Source organism: Channa argus, chromosome 11, assembly GCF_033026475.1.
Source record: "Channa argus isolate prfri chromosome 11, Channa argus male v1.0, whole genome shotgun sequence".
Lineage (NCBI taxonomy): Eukaryota > Metazoa > Chordata > Actinopteri > Anabantiformes > Channidae > Channa > Channa argus.
Genome location: NC_090207.1, coordinates 20,752,735 through 20,765,630, shown reverse-complemented (window position 1 = coordinate 20,765,630; position 12,896 = coordinate 20,752,735). Strand labels below are relative to the sequence as shown.

Genomic DNA, 12,896 nt, shown 5'->3' with positions numbered 1-12,896 from the left:
GGCGCAGGTGTGGTCAGATAAATGAGATGGGTGAGGATGTTTGTTTGGTGTCGAACTAGCAGTGCGGTGGAGAGGGGGTAGTGGTAGTGGTGTCTGCCTGACAAGGTGTGTGTTGGCGACTATACAAAAACTGATGCCTACAGGCATGGCCCCGCCTCTTTCCCACCAGATCGACTTTCTTCTGCGCAGGAATGAGACACAGACACCTCCTCCAGGCTGAGACATATAATCTGGGCCTGTCAGGGCCTTTATCAAACAGGATCAACTGGTGCGCTGGGCCCACAGGCTGCAGAATACCTGCACACGCATTCCTGCGAAACATCCTTGTCCCAAGAGGCATATCACCTGTCTTTTATGGCAGCTCAGCACAAGGGCGGGGGAACAAGGTCTAGGCTACAGTTGCTTCTCTGCATTGTCCTGATTGAAAACTAAGAAAGCAGCATAGTCTTAGGTTTGGAGGAATTTTCTTCATCCCTTGAGCCTCAGAATGTCAGAATGCTGATCCTCAGAAAAGCCCTGTCTTAGACTAAACAAGAAAAAAAAAAAAAAAAAAACAGACTTGTTTCTGTGTTTTCTTGGTTGCTTTGTGGCCACAGTCTGTTTTCACTGGGAAGATAATGATGATTTGACCTGATGATTGTGAGAGATTCATTCAGGGAGACCTTTACAGCCTCCTGAGGATACTGCAGCCCACCTTAGGGAGCCTTCTTTGGCTCAGTTGTTTCAGCTTGGAGGGCGATTGCCTTGAGTGACCAGATAAGAGAGGGTATGAATCAAAGTAGCAGCGTCGTTTCACATAGGACTCTAATCATATCACTTGCCCCTGAGCCATATGTCTTTGTACTCTCTTTAATTGAATTGGGCCTGGGATGAGATTGGCTGACATGCCTTCCAGTGACTGAGCCACACTTGGAGAGCGAGGCAGAGAATAAGAGCAAATTGGGATGTTGTTTTCTTGGCACAGTTTGATATTAAATCCTAAACGTATCCTTGCATTGCATTTTTTTGCATTGCATTTAACAGCTTTCAATGCTGTTAATAGACTTGTTTGAAGGGCTTAACATTTATTGTCAAAGACTTAATCAATGTGAATTTATTAGCTTGATTGCAACCTTGTGACTCCTTATTAAAGAAAAGCTCATCAAACATGACAGACTGGTGGCTGTGACAAACACCTTATTGGATTTCTTGGTCACATGTGAATGCTCCTTTATCTTCCCCTCAGATATGAGTGGATGAATAATTGGTATCTACAGTACTAGCCTCATAAATACATATTTAAGAAGAAGAAGATGATTGAAATTATTATTTGGAAGCTTAGAATTGGCTGTTTATTTGTTCCCTTATAAACCTCTGTCAGTCACTTTGTATAAAGAATGGCAAAGTAGCTGCAGACATGCTGCTTTCGTGTCTCCAACAGTACAGAATCTACAAAAACACCAACGTGTGCATACATGTCTGACTGAAGTCTCTACATCTCAGTGAGCCATGTAGAAGCACATTGCCTCAAGCCAGGATTTTCCCAGAAAAAGCTTTGGCGAAACATATTTAATCTTACTTCTTATTTAGTTTTCCTTGCCTCCTGTGCAGCTTGGAGGGCAAACTGTGAAAAGTAAACCGAAATGGAAATACACAGAGAGGTCTTTTCAGGCTCCTTGGCCCATAATCAGAATGGGATGTGGGTTTGAAACTAAAGCAAAACAAGTCAGTGGCTGTGACATGGAGGTAAAGTTGTTCAAACAGCACGGAGGCAGGGTTGGCAGATGAAGAGGTAAAAAGCTCTAATTTTTAAGACATACGTGCCAAACAGATATAATGAGACAGTGAGAGGCTGGCAAAGGAGACAGGAACTCTTTGTGACGTTTGATGAGTAATTTTTGCCAAAGTAAGCCTGGCCAAGTGCTTCTTCTAATGTTCAACTCTTTAGACTGAGTGGGAACTTGGCTGAACCTCCATTTATTCCTTAAAAAACGGAGATGCAGCTGTTAATGCTGTACAGTAGGCTACTTGACTGAGAGAAGAGCTGAGCTGATCGGAGAAACACACTGAATCCTGCAGATCACAACCTGCTTGTGTTTCAGTGTTATTGACATAATTGTTTATGTATCTGCTATTCTATGATCCAAAAATAAATGTAGCCGTGAAAAGGGAAATTGGGTGAATAATTGTTAAATAAATAAATTATTTTTATATTACAAATTTACAAAAAAATGACTATGCGGTGTCAAAGTGGAACTGAACCTACTCTATTTCATTAATTAAGTTATATTTAAACAATTTTAATAGAGAAATCTAAATAAACATACTTATAGCAATACACTCCAATAAAAATATGTGCAGACAAGCCCAGGCCTGCTGTGTCTCCCGCCACAAGTATATTTAACTGCAGTGTCCATATGTGTCTACAGAAGGTGAGACCTATTTTGTCTTATAGGCAAGAATATACCTGGTAGCTGAATATTGGTGTTTGTTGTCCTGTGCCACTTGGTACAACTACTGCTAAAATGAACCATGCTCTGTGTGGCTTCCAGGGCCTGGTGGCTCAGTGGTAGAGCATTGGGTTGGGGTGCAAAAGTGAGCAGGCTCAAATCCCACCCCGCCAGGTGTGGCCCCAACCAGCCACCAAGCGGACCTTGGTGCAGGTCCCAAGCCTGACAAAAATGGTAGGGTTGCAGCAGGATGGGCATCCAGCGAAAAACACATGGCAAATAAATGACCCGTGAGGGGACAAGCTACAAGCCGTTGTGCTTTGCTCTGTGTGGCTTCTGTTTAAAGCAAATAAATAACCTAATTTCAAGTGTAATAGATTTTATATTTATTTATATTATAAAGATTTCATAAGCTTATTGGAAGGAATTGCATTTCTCCTTAACTTCTGAAGTTGAAACCAAACTATAAAATGCTGATGGCAAGCCTGAGATGTACTAGGCCAGCTAATTCTCTCTATTTTCAGTCTGTGTTGAGCTAAGCTAACTAGCTGCTGGTAGCTTCATATTTAACAACCTGATAACTTACAAAAAATTGACATCATACTCATCTCATCTTTTGGGAAGGATGTATATAATTGGTTTACAAAAAGCTGAAATGTTGCCTCAAGTTTTAAAACACTGCAAAAGGGGAAAAAAATAGTTGCTAAAAATGAGATTGTGGAAGAGTTGGTGCGATTGCTGATGAGTTTCACATGTCACTTTTACCATAACAGCATTTTAGAGGGAAACCTGCAATTTAGTATGTACACTTGTATAGAGAAAATTTTGTGGATTAATAGGAGCATTTCAGATTCATCTGGCTCACAGAAGGCACGTTGAGGTTTGGAGCAGCTGTTTCATGCCAACATCTCTATACCATGCAATTATACTGTTTCCCACCGGAGGTTTGGATTGGGTGGAGCTCTGCAAGGAGTAAGCTCAGGCATTAACTGCTCCTCACTGAGCATGACTTACATAAAACCACAAATACAATTAGAACAAAAAAGCTAAGACGCACACAAACACACTGCACCAAAGCACAAAAGATAATAAATGAAAATAGCTGGTGCATAGGAAATGGCATTCCTTAACTCGAAAAGACACAAAGAGACACCACCCATGATTTTGTTACTGATTTTAACTCACTTTATGTAACACAGTGTATTACACAGATTTTAGAGCCAGAATGACCTCTGTTCAAAAACACTTTTGCTTTGGAACTTTTTCACTATTAAACATCAAAAATGTCTCGAGGCGAAAACAGGGACTGCTGCCAGTCTGGGTTGGGAACATTGTCCTGAGACCTGGACAGACCCAGTATACTGCAGGGTCTCTCTGCAGATTCTGTCTGACAGCACAATCCTTGTGCAGGAAGGATAGTAATGCCTGGCACTGAGGTTTCCCCTGCCAAGAAACAGTAAGCGCTCACTGCACAGTCCCCTACCACGAGTTCACTTCATTTTATAGCCAACAGCGCCCTCTGGTGTCATCACGCAGTATTAGGGAGTTACTAGGATGAATTGCTATCACACAGGCAAATGTCCACGGATCTGTTGCTTTACTGTTAAGCCCATAAGTGAGTGACAATATATTACAAAACGCTGGTTTTATCAATCATTTACTTGTCAAAGCTTACACTGAGACCCTTTCAATAAATGCATATTCGATTATATCAAATCAGATTTTTTTTTTTCATTTTTGAGAAGACACATTATGCAGCATGAAAGCGTCAAATACATGTCAAATAAATTACCACAACTGGTGGAATTCAATAGTAATGAGAGATTTTTACGAATGGTTGTTCTAATGGTATTATAGACCGAGACTCTATTAATGTATCACCCAATCTACAGAGGTCGATCAACAAAGACATAAATAGAGTATAGAATATGTATAGAGGGTAATATTCAAAACATTATGTGCTTTCAGGTTCTAGATTATTTGCATCTCTGTAATTTCCGGGGTCCATATAAAATATTGACAAAACAAATAAAAACCACTTAAAGACAATTCACAGTCACATGCAGATAATATAATATGTGAGAGATACTGTATGCTAATTGCCATCAACTATGTTCTTGATATCATTATCATATACATACCTTAAATGCTTGCATAAAACAATAGGTTCAGAAAGATTTCTTGCAGATGATTATTTTCCAATAATAGTTCATTAGTTCATATTATGATGACCGTATGTAAATCTCTTTAGAGTTGCACTGTTTACCAGACAAATAACATTTGAAGCTTTCTTGGTTTCTACTTTTTTGTTGTTGTTGTTGTTGACAAAAACGACCAAATGATTAATTGATGAACTGGGATGTTATTTAATGAAAAGTCAGCTGCAAGCTTAGTAATGTTTATGAAACGCACATTTGATATAATCAGATTATATTGTTTATGACATAATGCCCATCTATCTTGTGCAAAATTAGTTCTTAATGCTGAGTTCATCAAAAAGTAGGCTTTGAGTTTTATTGTTTCTTAATTTTCTCTACTAGAATTAGTCAAAATGTAATTTTACATGAATAAAATCTTTTTTTTTTTACTTAGTAGTATTAATTCCCTTGTTTAAGACTCAAATCTACATTTACAACACAACATTAATACTGGTCTTAATATTGTAACAAAATGTAATACACTGCCTGCAGAGGTGGTAGTACACAACTCAATACTCCACTAAAAGTGGAAGTATTGGCCTAAAGTGGTTTTAAGTACCACTTAAATTTGTTTACTCAAGTTAAAGTACTCAGCAGAGTATCTACATTTTACCTAAAGTAGAAAAATAAAAGTAGTCCACTAAGAAAACAATGTATTGTCAACAATATTGATTATGGTAATTATGTCAAAACATGTCCAGTATTTAATAAATAATAAGGGTCAAAGATCACCATGGCTAAAGGTGGAGCTGATTGTGTTGACAGATGCCCATAATGATATATCAGCGTTTATTAGTTCATTGTATACTTTTTAAAAACACGTAACATTTTTTTATTAAAAGCACCAGGTGGTCTTAATTTTGTGGCCGAGCAGTCTACATATACATACATTTTTACCCTGTGTCGCTGATACCTCCTTGTCTGCTCGTATGACTGCAGCAGCTATACATAACTTCACACCCGATAAGACATCCCCAGAACACACAGACTCTTGGCAGTATAAGCACTGATGTAATTCTTTACTTCTTCATCCCTCCTCTCCCTGCTGCTGTGGTTTTAAGGTTTCCTGCATGTAGGGTGCTGAATTATTCATTTTCAGTGACACTGCCGACAGGTCCAAAAGCGGACGTAGTGTTGCTTGTCATTCCTGCAGTGTACGTGCATGTTTGCAGCAGCTCCTGACAGAGACAGAGAGAGACTACACAGAGCCAGGGAAGCTGCAGAGCACCCACACCCACCACAAATACACAGGACAACTTGCCCCCACCCCCTCCCTTCCTATCTCTGTCACCCATCCCTTCTCTCTCATGCTGTGTCTGCGCTCAGTTATATCAGAACTGCTGGGCTTTTATGCAGGCTGACCACCACCTCTCATCAAGCCTCTTGCTACTGAGGAGAAACTTCAAGACCCTCACTCATATGGTTTCCCGCTCCTTCTGCCTCAGGATGCTGGAGTTCCGGCCGAGATGGATGATCTGCTTGCTGGTCCTGTGTCTCTCCCTGCTGAGGGAATCAAATGCCAGGAGAGCCCCTAAGATTCCCCGCTGTCCTGCGACCTGCTCCTGCACCAAAGACAGTGCCTTCTGTGTGGATACTAATTCTATTCCCAAGAGTTTCCCCCCCGGAATCATCTCTCTGTGAGTCCAAAAAATAAATAAATGAAAATCATCTGTGTGCCTTTCACTCACTAAAGCATCTTTTTGTAACCTGTATGCAGTCTCACCAGTATGCAGGCTGGTACAGATGGCTTCATCACTGATGTCACCCTCCATTATGTAATGATGCATTAAATCCCCACTTGTCATCAAGTGAATAGCACTGTATGTTTCCTAGTGAGGCTTTCTTGATGCAGTGTGTTTTTGCATTTTCACAGGGAGATGTATACGAGACCATACTGCATAATAAAAGTAATAATAATGTTCCTCAACTCAGCTGAGTGAGCCCAGCAGTAAAATCCTGTCAAGCTCCAGGGAGCAATACTAACAATAGATTCCCTACCTCTCTGTAGGAGATCTGCTTCTCCTCTGAGGGATTTAGTTTTGAAGAAACAGACTTAGTAAATGGAGCACATATGATAACATGGACAGCTTAACACTTTATGGTGAAAGCTTATCCTTTGCTGAAAAGCTTACAAAGTGCTCCTTATCATCTGATATTGACTCCACACAACGCTTGAATTGAATGTTGAGCTTAAATAGTCACAGTAATTCAAATGCGCAGGGTGGTGAAGGTGCCCTCATTTTACAAAACAGACATAAAGAAGGGAAGAAGAAAGTTGTGTGTCCTACTTTATGAATTATTTAGCACTGTAAAATTAGAAAAAATATAAATGACATGGTTATTTCATTTTGTACTATAACATATGATATCGCACTTCTAAGCTTTTGCACTGTATGTGTTATGTGCATTTTCACATCAGGAAGATATTTTGATGATTACTTATGTTGTTTGCTTGAACAGGACGATGGTGAACACAGGTTTTACTACAATCCCAGAGGGAGCTTTCTCACACCTTCACCTGCTGCAGTTCTTGTGAGTGCTCAGACCCACAACAGAGCATTTTAAAGCTGTAATACACTGTATGTTTTTTTTTTTTTCATCTCACAACATGATGAGGGACCACATTTAAAAATACAGTCACAACACCTCCCACAGCTGGTAAAATACATCAAGATGTCTAGTTTTGCAGTGATATGAAATAATTATTTGTTATTAAAAAGAGTGGTAACATAGCAGTAATAAGAGTAAAGTGGCACTGAATCATTGTCATTGCAAATGACTGACTCCCTTCAGTTCTGCTGTGCCAGACAAAGGGCTATTTATCTCCTCAGATGCAATCATGAGTGTATGTCCATGTGTAGTTTTTCATGTGATTGTCACATTTGAAATGTATTTTATTGTTTAGGACCTAAGCCTTAAAGTTCTTTATATCCTATGAATGGTTAATGCTATTTAGACTTCATATTCCTTATGATGTTACTTCTTTAGAAGGATCTCTAAATTTGTTCAAAGACAAATGGATTTTTTAAAAATACTTGAAATGGTAATCAGTTGCTTAGTTCCCATTTAGATTTAGGTGGACATTTCAAACATTAAGGTTTGAGCATTACTGACTCTTTTCTAATCTACAGGCTCTTGAACTCCAACACATTCACCACAATTGCTGATGATGCCTTTGCTGGCCTATCTCACCTGCAATACCTGTGAGTTTCCCACATTGTGCTACTAAATGCATAACGTTGTGATATGATGAACCAATTTTGCAAAAGTATTAAAGCAAACCTGCAAAAAAATGGTGGCTAATATGAACTAATGCTGCTAGATATTGCTGTGTAGCTGACATTACTGGCTTCATTTCTCTGTGAAGACAGTAAAAGTAAGACTCAAAGCTGCAATGTAAGATTTCCGGACTGGCCTCCGCATTATGGCAATGAGTGCCAAAAGCAGGACTGAAAATAAATCCTACAACAGCAAAGACACTGCCTCTGTAGCATGATAAAGCTGAATATGCTGTTTAATGAACTGATGGGCTAGAAAGTTGTTAGCTGATGTCTTTAAGTGTTCAGCTTTCTTTGACATAAGCTTTAATCATTACGCATCGTTCAGTTGTTTCCTTTTTAGTTAATGCAGTTATTGTGAAGTAATAGCCCTAAAATAAAAATGTAATATTTATACAAAATGTATGGTTACTGTGGATGAAGTTTCAAATGGGATTAATAATTGTTAATATTTATTATTTAAAATCAATTAGTTTTAGCTTAAAGACACAAGGACTGACAACAAATGCATAGAAAATGACCAAAGGAGACAGACTAACACAAAGTGAAGCAAAATGACTACAGCAAATAAACTTGAAGGGAGGGGAAATGACCCTCTGCAAAAAAACACACGTGCTTTTAAAACACAGATGAAAATTTATACTTTTATTAATACTTTTATAATACTATTATCACCTTGTGACCTTTCTTTTTAGGTTCATCGAGAATAATGACATTCAGGCTCTTTCAAAATATACCTTCAGAGGACTCAAATCCCTGACCCATCTGTGAGTATTTTCTTGAGCTTCTAAGATGTAGACAGGGTTACAGCAATTACAGACTATGTAAGAAAGACATGGCTATTTTTCTTGTCGATTTTTTACAGATCTCTTTCAAACAATAACCTGCAGCAGCTGCCAAGAGATCTCTTTAAACATTTGGACATCCTCACCGATTTGTGAGTGTGCCTTCACTTAGATCACAACGGCGTCTTGACACACAGACAGCTTTGACACTACAATCTGACACGATTAAACTCTAGTTTTCTAGGTTTCCCGAGGATTTGGAGGTTTACCATACTCATCTTCAAAATGGTCTGGCTCGATTGTTTGGTTTCTAATTCAAGCCATGCACTTCTGTTTTCAGTTTTCTTGTTTTTCTCGCCATAGTAACAAGTTGGTTTAGAGGATTGACATCTATTTTTTTTGAGAATTTGATAGAATACCTGATATATTGTCTCTATTCCTTACCTGCTACTCAGAGACCTGCGTGGGAACTCTTTCCATTGTGACTGTAAAATCAAGTGGCTGGTTGACTGGATGGAGAAGACCAACACTTCTGTTCCCACCATCTACTGTGCCAGCCCCTTTGAATTTCAGGGACGCAGAATCCACGATCTTGCGCCACGAGACTTCAACTGCATTAGTGCAGGTTTCACATCAAACTTTGTCTGTTTGAACATTTAATCCATATCATAACCTAAGATCTTGGTTTCTAAGAACTGTCATTCCTTTGCCTTCTTATAGATTATGCTGTTTATGAAACCTTCCCTTTCCACTCTGTATCAGTGGAGTCTTATGAGTTCAGTGGAGATCAGTTTGTTGTCTTTGCTCAGCCGGATTCAGGGTTCTGCACCCTGTATGTATGGGACCATGTAGAGATGGTGTTTAGGAGGTTTCACAACATTACCTGTGAGTTTCAATCTATAGAAGCATAAAAATTGCAGAACTATGTTAAAAATGTATCCTGAGGTTTTTTGACCTTGTTTCTCTCTTGCAGCTCGATCTGCTGTGTACTGCAAACCAGTTGTCATAAACAACACACTTTACATGGTTGTAGCCCAACTTTTTGGTGGATCTCATATTTACAAGTGAGGACATTTAATTTTGCATATGGCTACATTTTATTGAAATGGACAAGTGGTAAACAATCATTGCCTTAATGGAGGGAAACAATTTTCAAATTATGTTTTACAGTTCTAGTCAGAGGAGTCCATGTACAGAATATGAATGGTGTTAAACTTCCCTCAGCCTTCCACTTATCAAAAAGCCCTGTTTTATTACTAAAAGAATGTCCTCACTTGATGTTTCCTGTGAGTGAAAAAAATTAATACAGGGAAGGCAGAAGGAAGTTTAATATTTAAGAGGTTAGTTTGTTTTGGGAAAACATCTAATCACTTTCTTGGTAAGAGTAAGATAATTGCCAGTTTTCTGCCTGTGTAGGGAATTTAAAACTGGAGCCAAGAATAGTTAATGTTACAACAAACACTGGAAGCAGGGGGAAATGAGAGATATGGGAAAACAAGTAGGAAGACATTGTCCAAAGTTAAATTCCACCTTTGAAGTTTACAAATTAGCATGTTTTGTTTGTTTAACTATACAAAAACTGAAGCCTAAAGACCGTATGCGCTGCATTGTTTTTTTTTTAGCCAGGAGCAGCTATTAAGAAGTCAGCAAACAATAACAGTCCTGATTGTTGTGTCAAGGTTTTTGCACATTTGAACAGAGCCAGGCTAACTGCTTCATCCTCTTTTCAGTCTTTATCTTAAGCTAAGTTTATTGGCTGCTAATTTAACTGTGGCTTCATTGTTACTGTACAGACACGATAGAAGTATCAATAATCCTATTTTATGTAATTTAATGTAATTCTCAAACTTGTTTTAATTGTTAAATCTTTAGCAATTTTATGAAAACCTTATTTGTCATCACAGGTGGGAGGAGGACCCACAGCGCTTTATCAAGATCCAAGACATAGACACTACTCGTGTGAGGAAGCCCAACTTTGTGGAGACCTTTCAACTGGATGGAGAATGGTACTTTGTAGTAGCAGATAGCTCCAAGGCGGGATCCACCAGCATTTATCGATGGAACAGCAATGGCTTCTACTCCCACCAGTTCCTCCATCCCTGGCATCGGGACACCCATGTGGAGTTCCTTGATGTTGGAGGAAAGCCTCACCTCATCCTCTCCAGTGCCTCTCAACCGCCAGTGGTTTACCAGTGGAATCGAAGCCAGAAGCAGTTTACCTTCTTCTCCCAGATCAGCGAGCTGGCTGACGTGCAGATGGTCAAGCACTTCTGGGTGAGGAAAGTTCTTTACCTCTGCCTCACTCGCTTCATTGGTGACTCCAAGATTCTCCGCTGGGAAGGGCAGCGTTTCGTCGAGATCCAGACTCTTCCCTCTCGAGGCTCAATGGTGGTGTATCCTTTCACGGTGGGCCTCCGCCAATACCTCATTCTTGGAAGTGATTTCTCCTTCTCCAGGGTGTACCTGTGGGATGACCTCACTCAGCGCTTTCAGCCCTTCCAGGAGCTCAACATGAGAGCCCCGCGAGCGTTCAGTTTGGTATCTGTTGACAATAAGGACATTCTGCTGGCTGCCAGCTTCAAAGGTAACACCCTGGCCTACCAGCACCTGGTGGTGGATCTCAGTGCCAAGTAGACATGTTAAAGAGAGGGGTAGACATGTTAGAGAGAGGTGTCTCTGAGCAAATATCAAAGTGTGCCAAATAAATCAAAAACTGCAAATGTTTTTAACAACTGGTGAAACAGCAGACCTATAGTTACATAGCTTAACAAAGTAAAAAAACTAAATGATTAAATGATGATAATCTATTTTTATGCACTGCCCCTTGACATCTGATTGAATTAATGTGATGATATGCAGCATCAGTAACATTTTATGTTATGTCACAGTTGGATTATTACTGTTTTGACCAATTATTTTTTAAAGGTACAATGTTATATATACATGCTTTACTAAAAATGATGTGCATGTGCATCTACTGAATTATTCACGGGATTATTTAACTCAGTTTAAAACTGAATGTTTTGTAGTCTATCTGAATAGCATTTTGCATGACACTGTACAAAAAATAACTGTGTAAAACGAGCAATACTTACCATTGCAATACTTTAAATCCTATATACCCTTGAATTTGCTTTACTTACATGTTTTTTCTGCATTAACATCATTGGCTCAGAGGTCGCCTGAGGCTTTAGCAAACTAAACAAGAGTCTATTTTTTAAGGTTTATTCCTGAATTTTATTCCTAAATGGCGGTAGTGCCAAATACCAAAATGTCACACTGGTTGATGAACGTAAGATCCATGCATGAAGTGCAATTTATTATTCATGTGGATATTTGGTAATATTTTTTATGCTGCTACAATATTGCAAGTTACTGGATGTCGACTGATAGTTGGCCTTGGACTGGACGTGCAAAGCCTCAGCAGGAACATAAGTTGACTTCAGTTAAGTAGTCTCACATCATCCCTCCCAGTGCCTGCTGGAGATTAACAGCCATATAACATGCATGTTCCAACCAGGGTGGAAATTCCAGCCCGGTCACCAGTGAAGACCTTGTGGCACCTCAAGACAACACAGCACAGCACTGAGCCCAGGTTTCTCACAAGAGCATCATACCATCTATAGTCCTGGTGAGGTACAGCTTCTGTTCAGAGTGTGTCTGACAAGAAGTTCCTTCAAATGAGAAAGACAGCAACCTCCAGGAGGCATGTTTGGAGAGAAAGAGCACCTGGACTGAAGCTCCTTCCTGGGTAAAATGCCCAGGTCCAGCAAGAACTATATATATATATTTATATGGCTGTACACTAAAATATTCACTTACACTTTGGAGGGGACCATTTGCTTCAAGAAAGACACGCCTTTATCTGTCTTTTTAAAACATGGGAATTTAGTTTTCAGATTTTTTGTGTTTGTGTGCTTGTCTGCTGCTAATGTGAATCATGTCAAAGTGGTCATGATAAATATTTCTTCTGAATGAAAGCATATGGACTACTTCTGTAATGTATTTTGTTTACATGTGAGATAATCAATAAAGTTGTAAATTAAGTATGAGTCTTTTATCAGACTAAGGTCCTGAATCCAACCATTCTTGTAATATTCAGAATTTCAGTGGAAGCCTTCAGCCATTCTTTCAGTTGGTGAAATATGGATGTTATGTTCGGTTGAGCCAAAGCTGTTTTTTAGAAAGGAAATCTCATCCAGAATT

The 12,896-nt window shown here is 39.2% G+C and overlaps 1 protein-coding gene across 1 annotated transcript; it reads left to right on the top strand.

The window, feature by feature from the left end:
- The first annotated feature begins 5,736 nt into the window (after window positions 1-5,736).
- Window positions 5,737-12,737, top strand: lgi3 (leucine-rich repeat LGI family, member 3). Its single transcript, XM_067520837.1, has 9 exons — window positions 5,737-6,264; window positions 7,088-7,159; window positions 7,759-7,830; window positions 8,601-8,672; window positions 8,771-8,842; window positions 9,146-9,315; window positions 9,411-9,575; window positions 9,664-9,754; window positions 10,595-12,737. The coding sequence occupies exons 1-9, from the start codon at window positions 5,978-5,980 to the stop codon at window positions 11,322-11,324; spliced, it is 1,731 nt and encodes a 576-aa protein (XP_067376938.1). The 5' UTR covers window positions 5,737-5,977; the 3' UTR covers window positions 11,325-12,737.
- The last annotated feature ends 159 nt before the right edge of the window (window positions 12,738-12,896 follow it).

Coding starts and splice junctions, on each gene's coding strand:
- lgi3 (XM_067520837.1), top strand. CDS start 5,978: ATGCAGGCTGACCACCACCTCTCATCAAGCCTCTTGCTACTGAGGAGA. Junction 6,265..7,087: donor CCCCCCGGAATCATCTCTCT/GTGAGTCCAAAA, acceptor TTGCTTGAACAG/GACGATGGTGAACACAGGTT. Junction 9,316..9,410: donor CTTCAACTGCATTAGTGCAG/GTTTCACATCAA, acceptor GCCTTCTTATAG/ATTATGCTGTTTATGAAACC.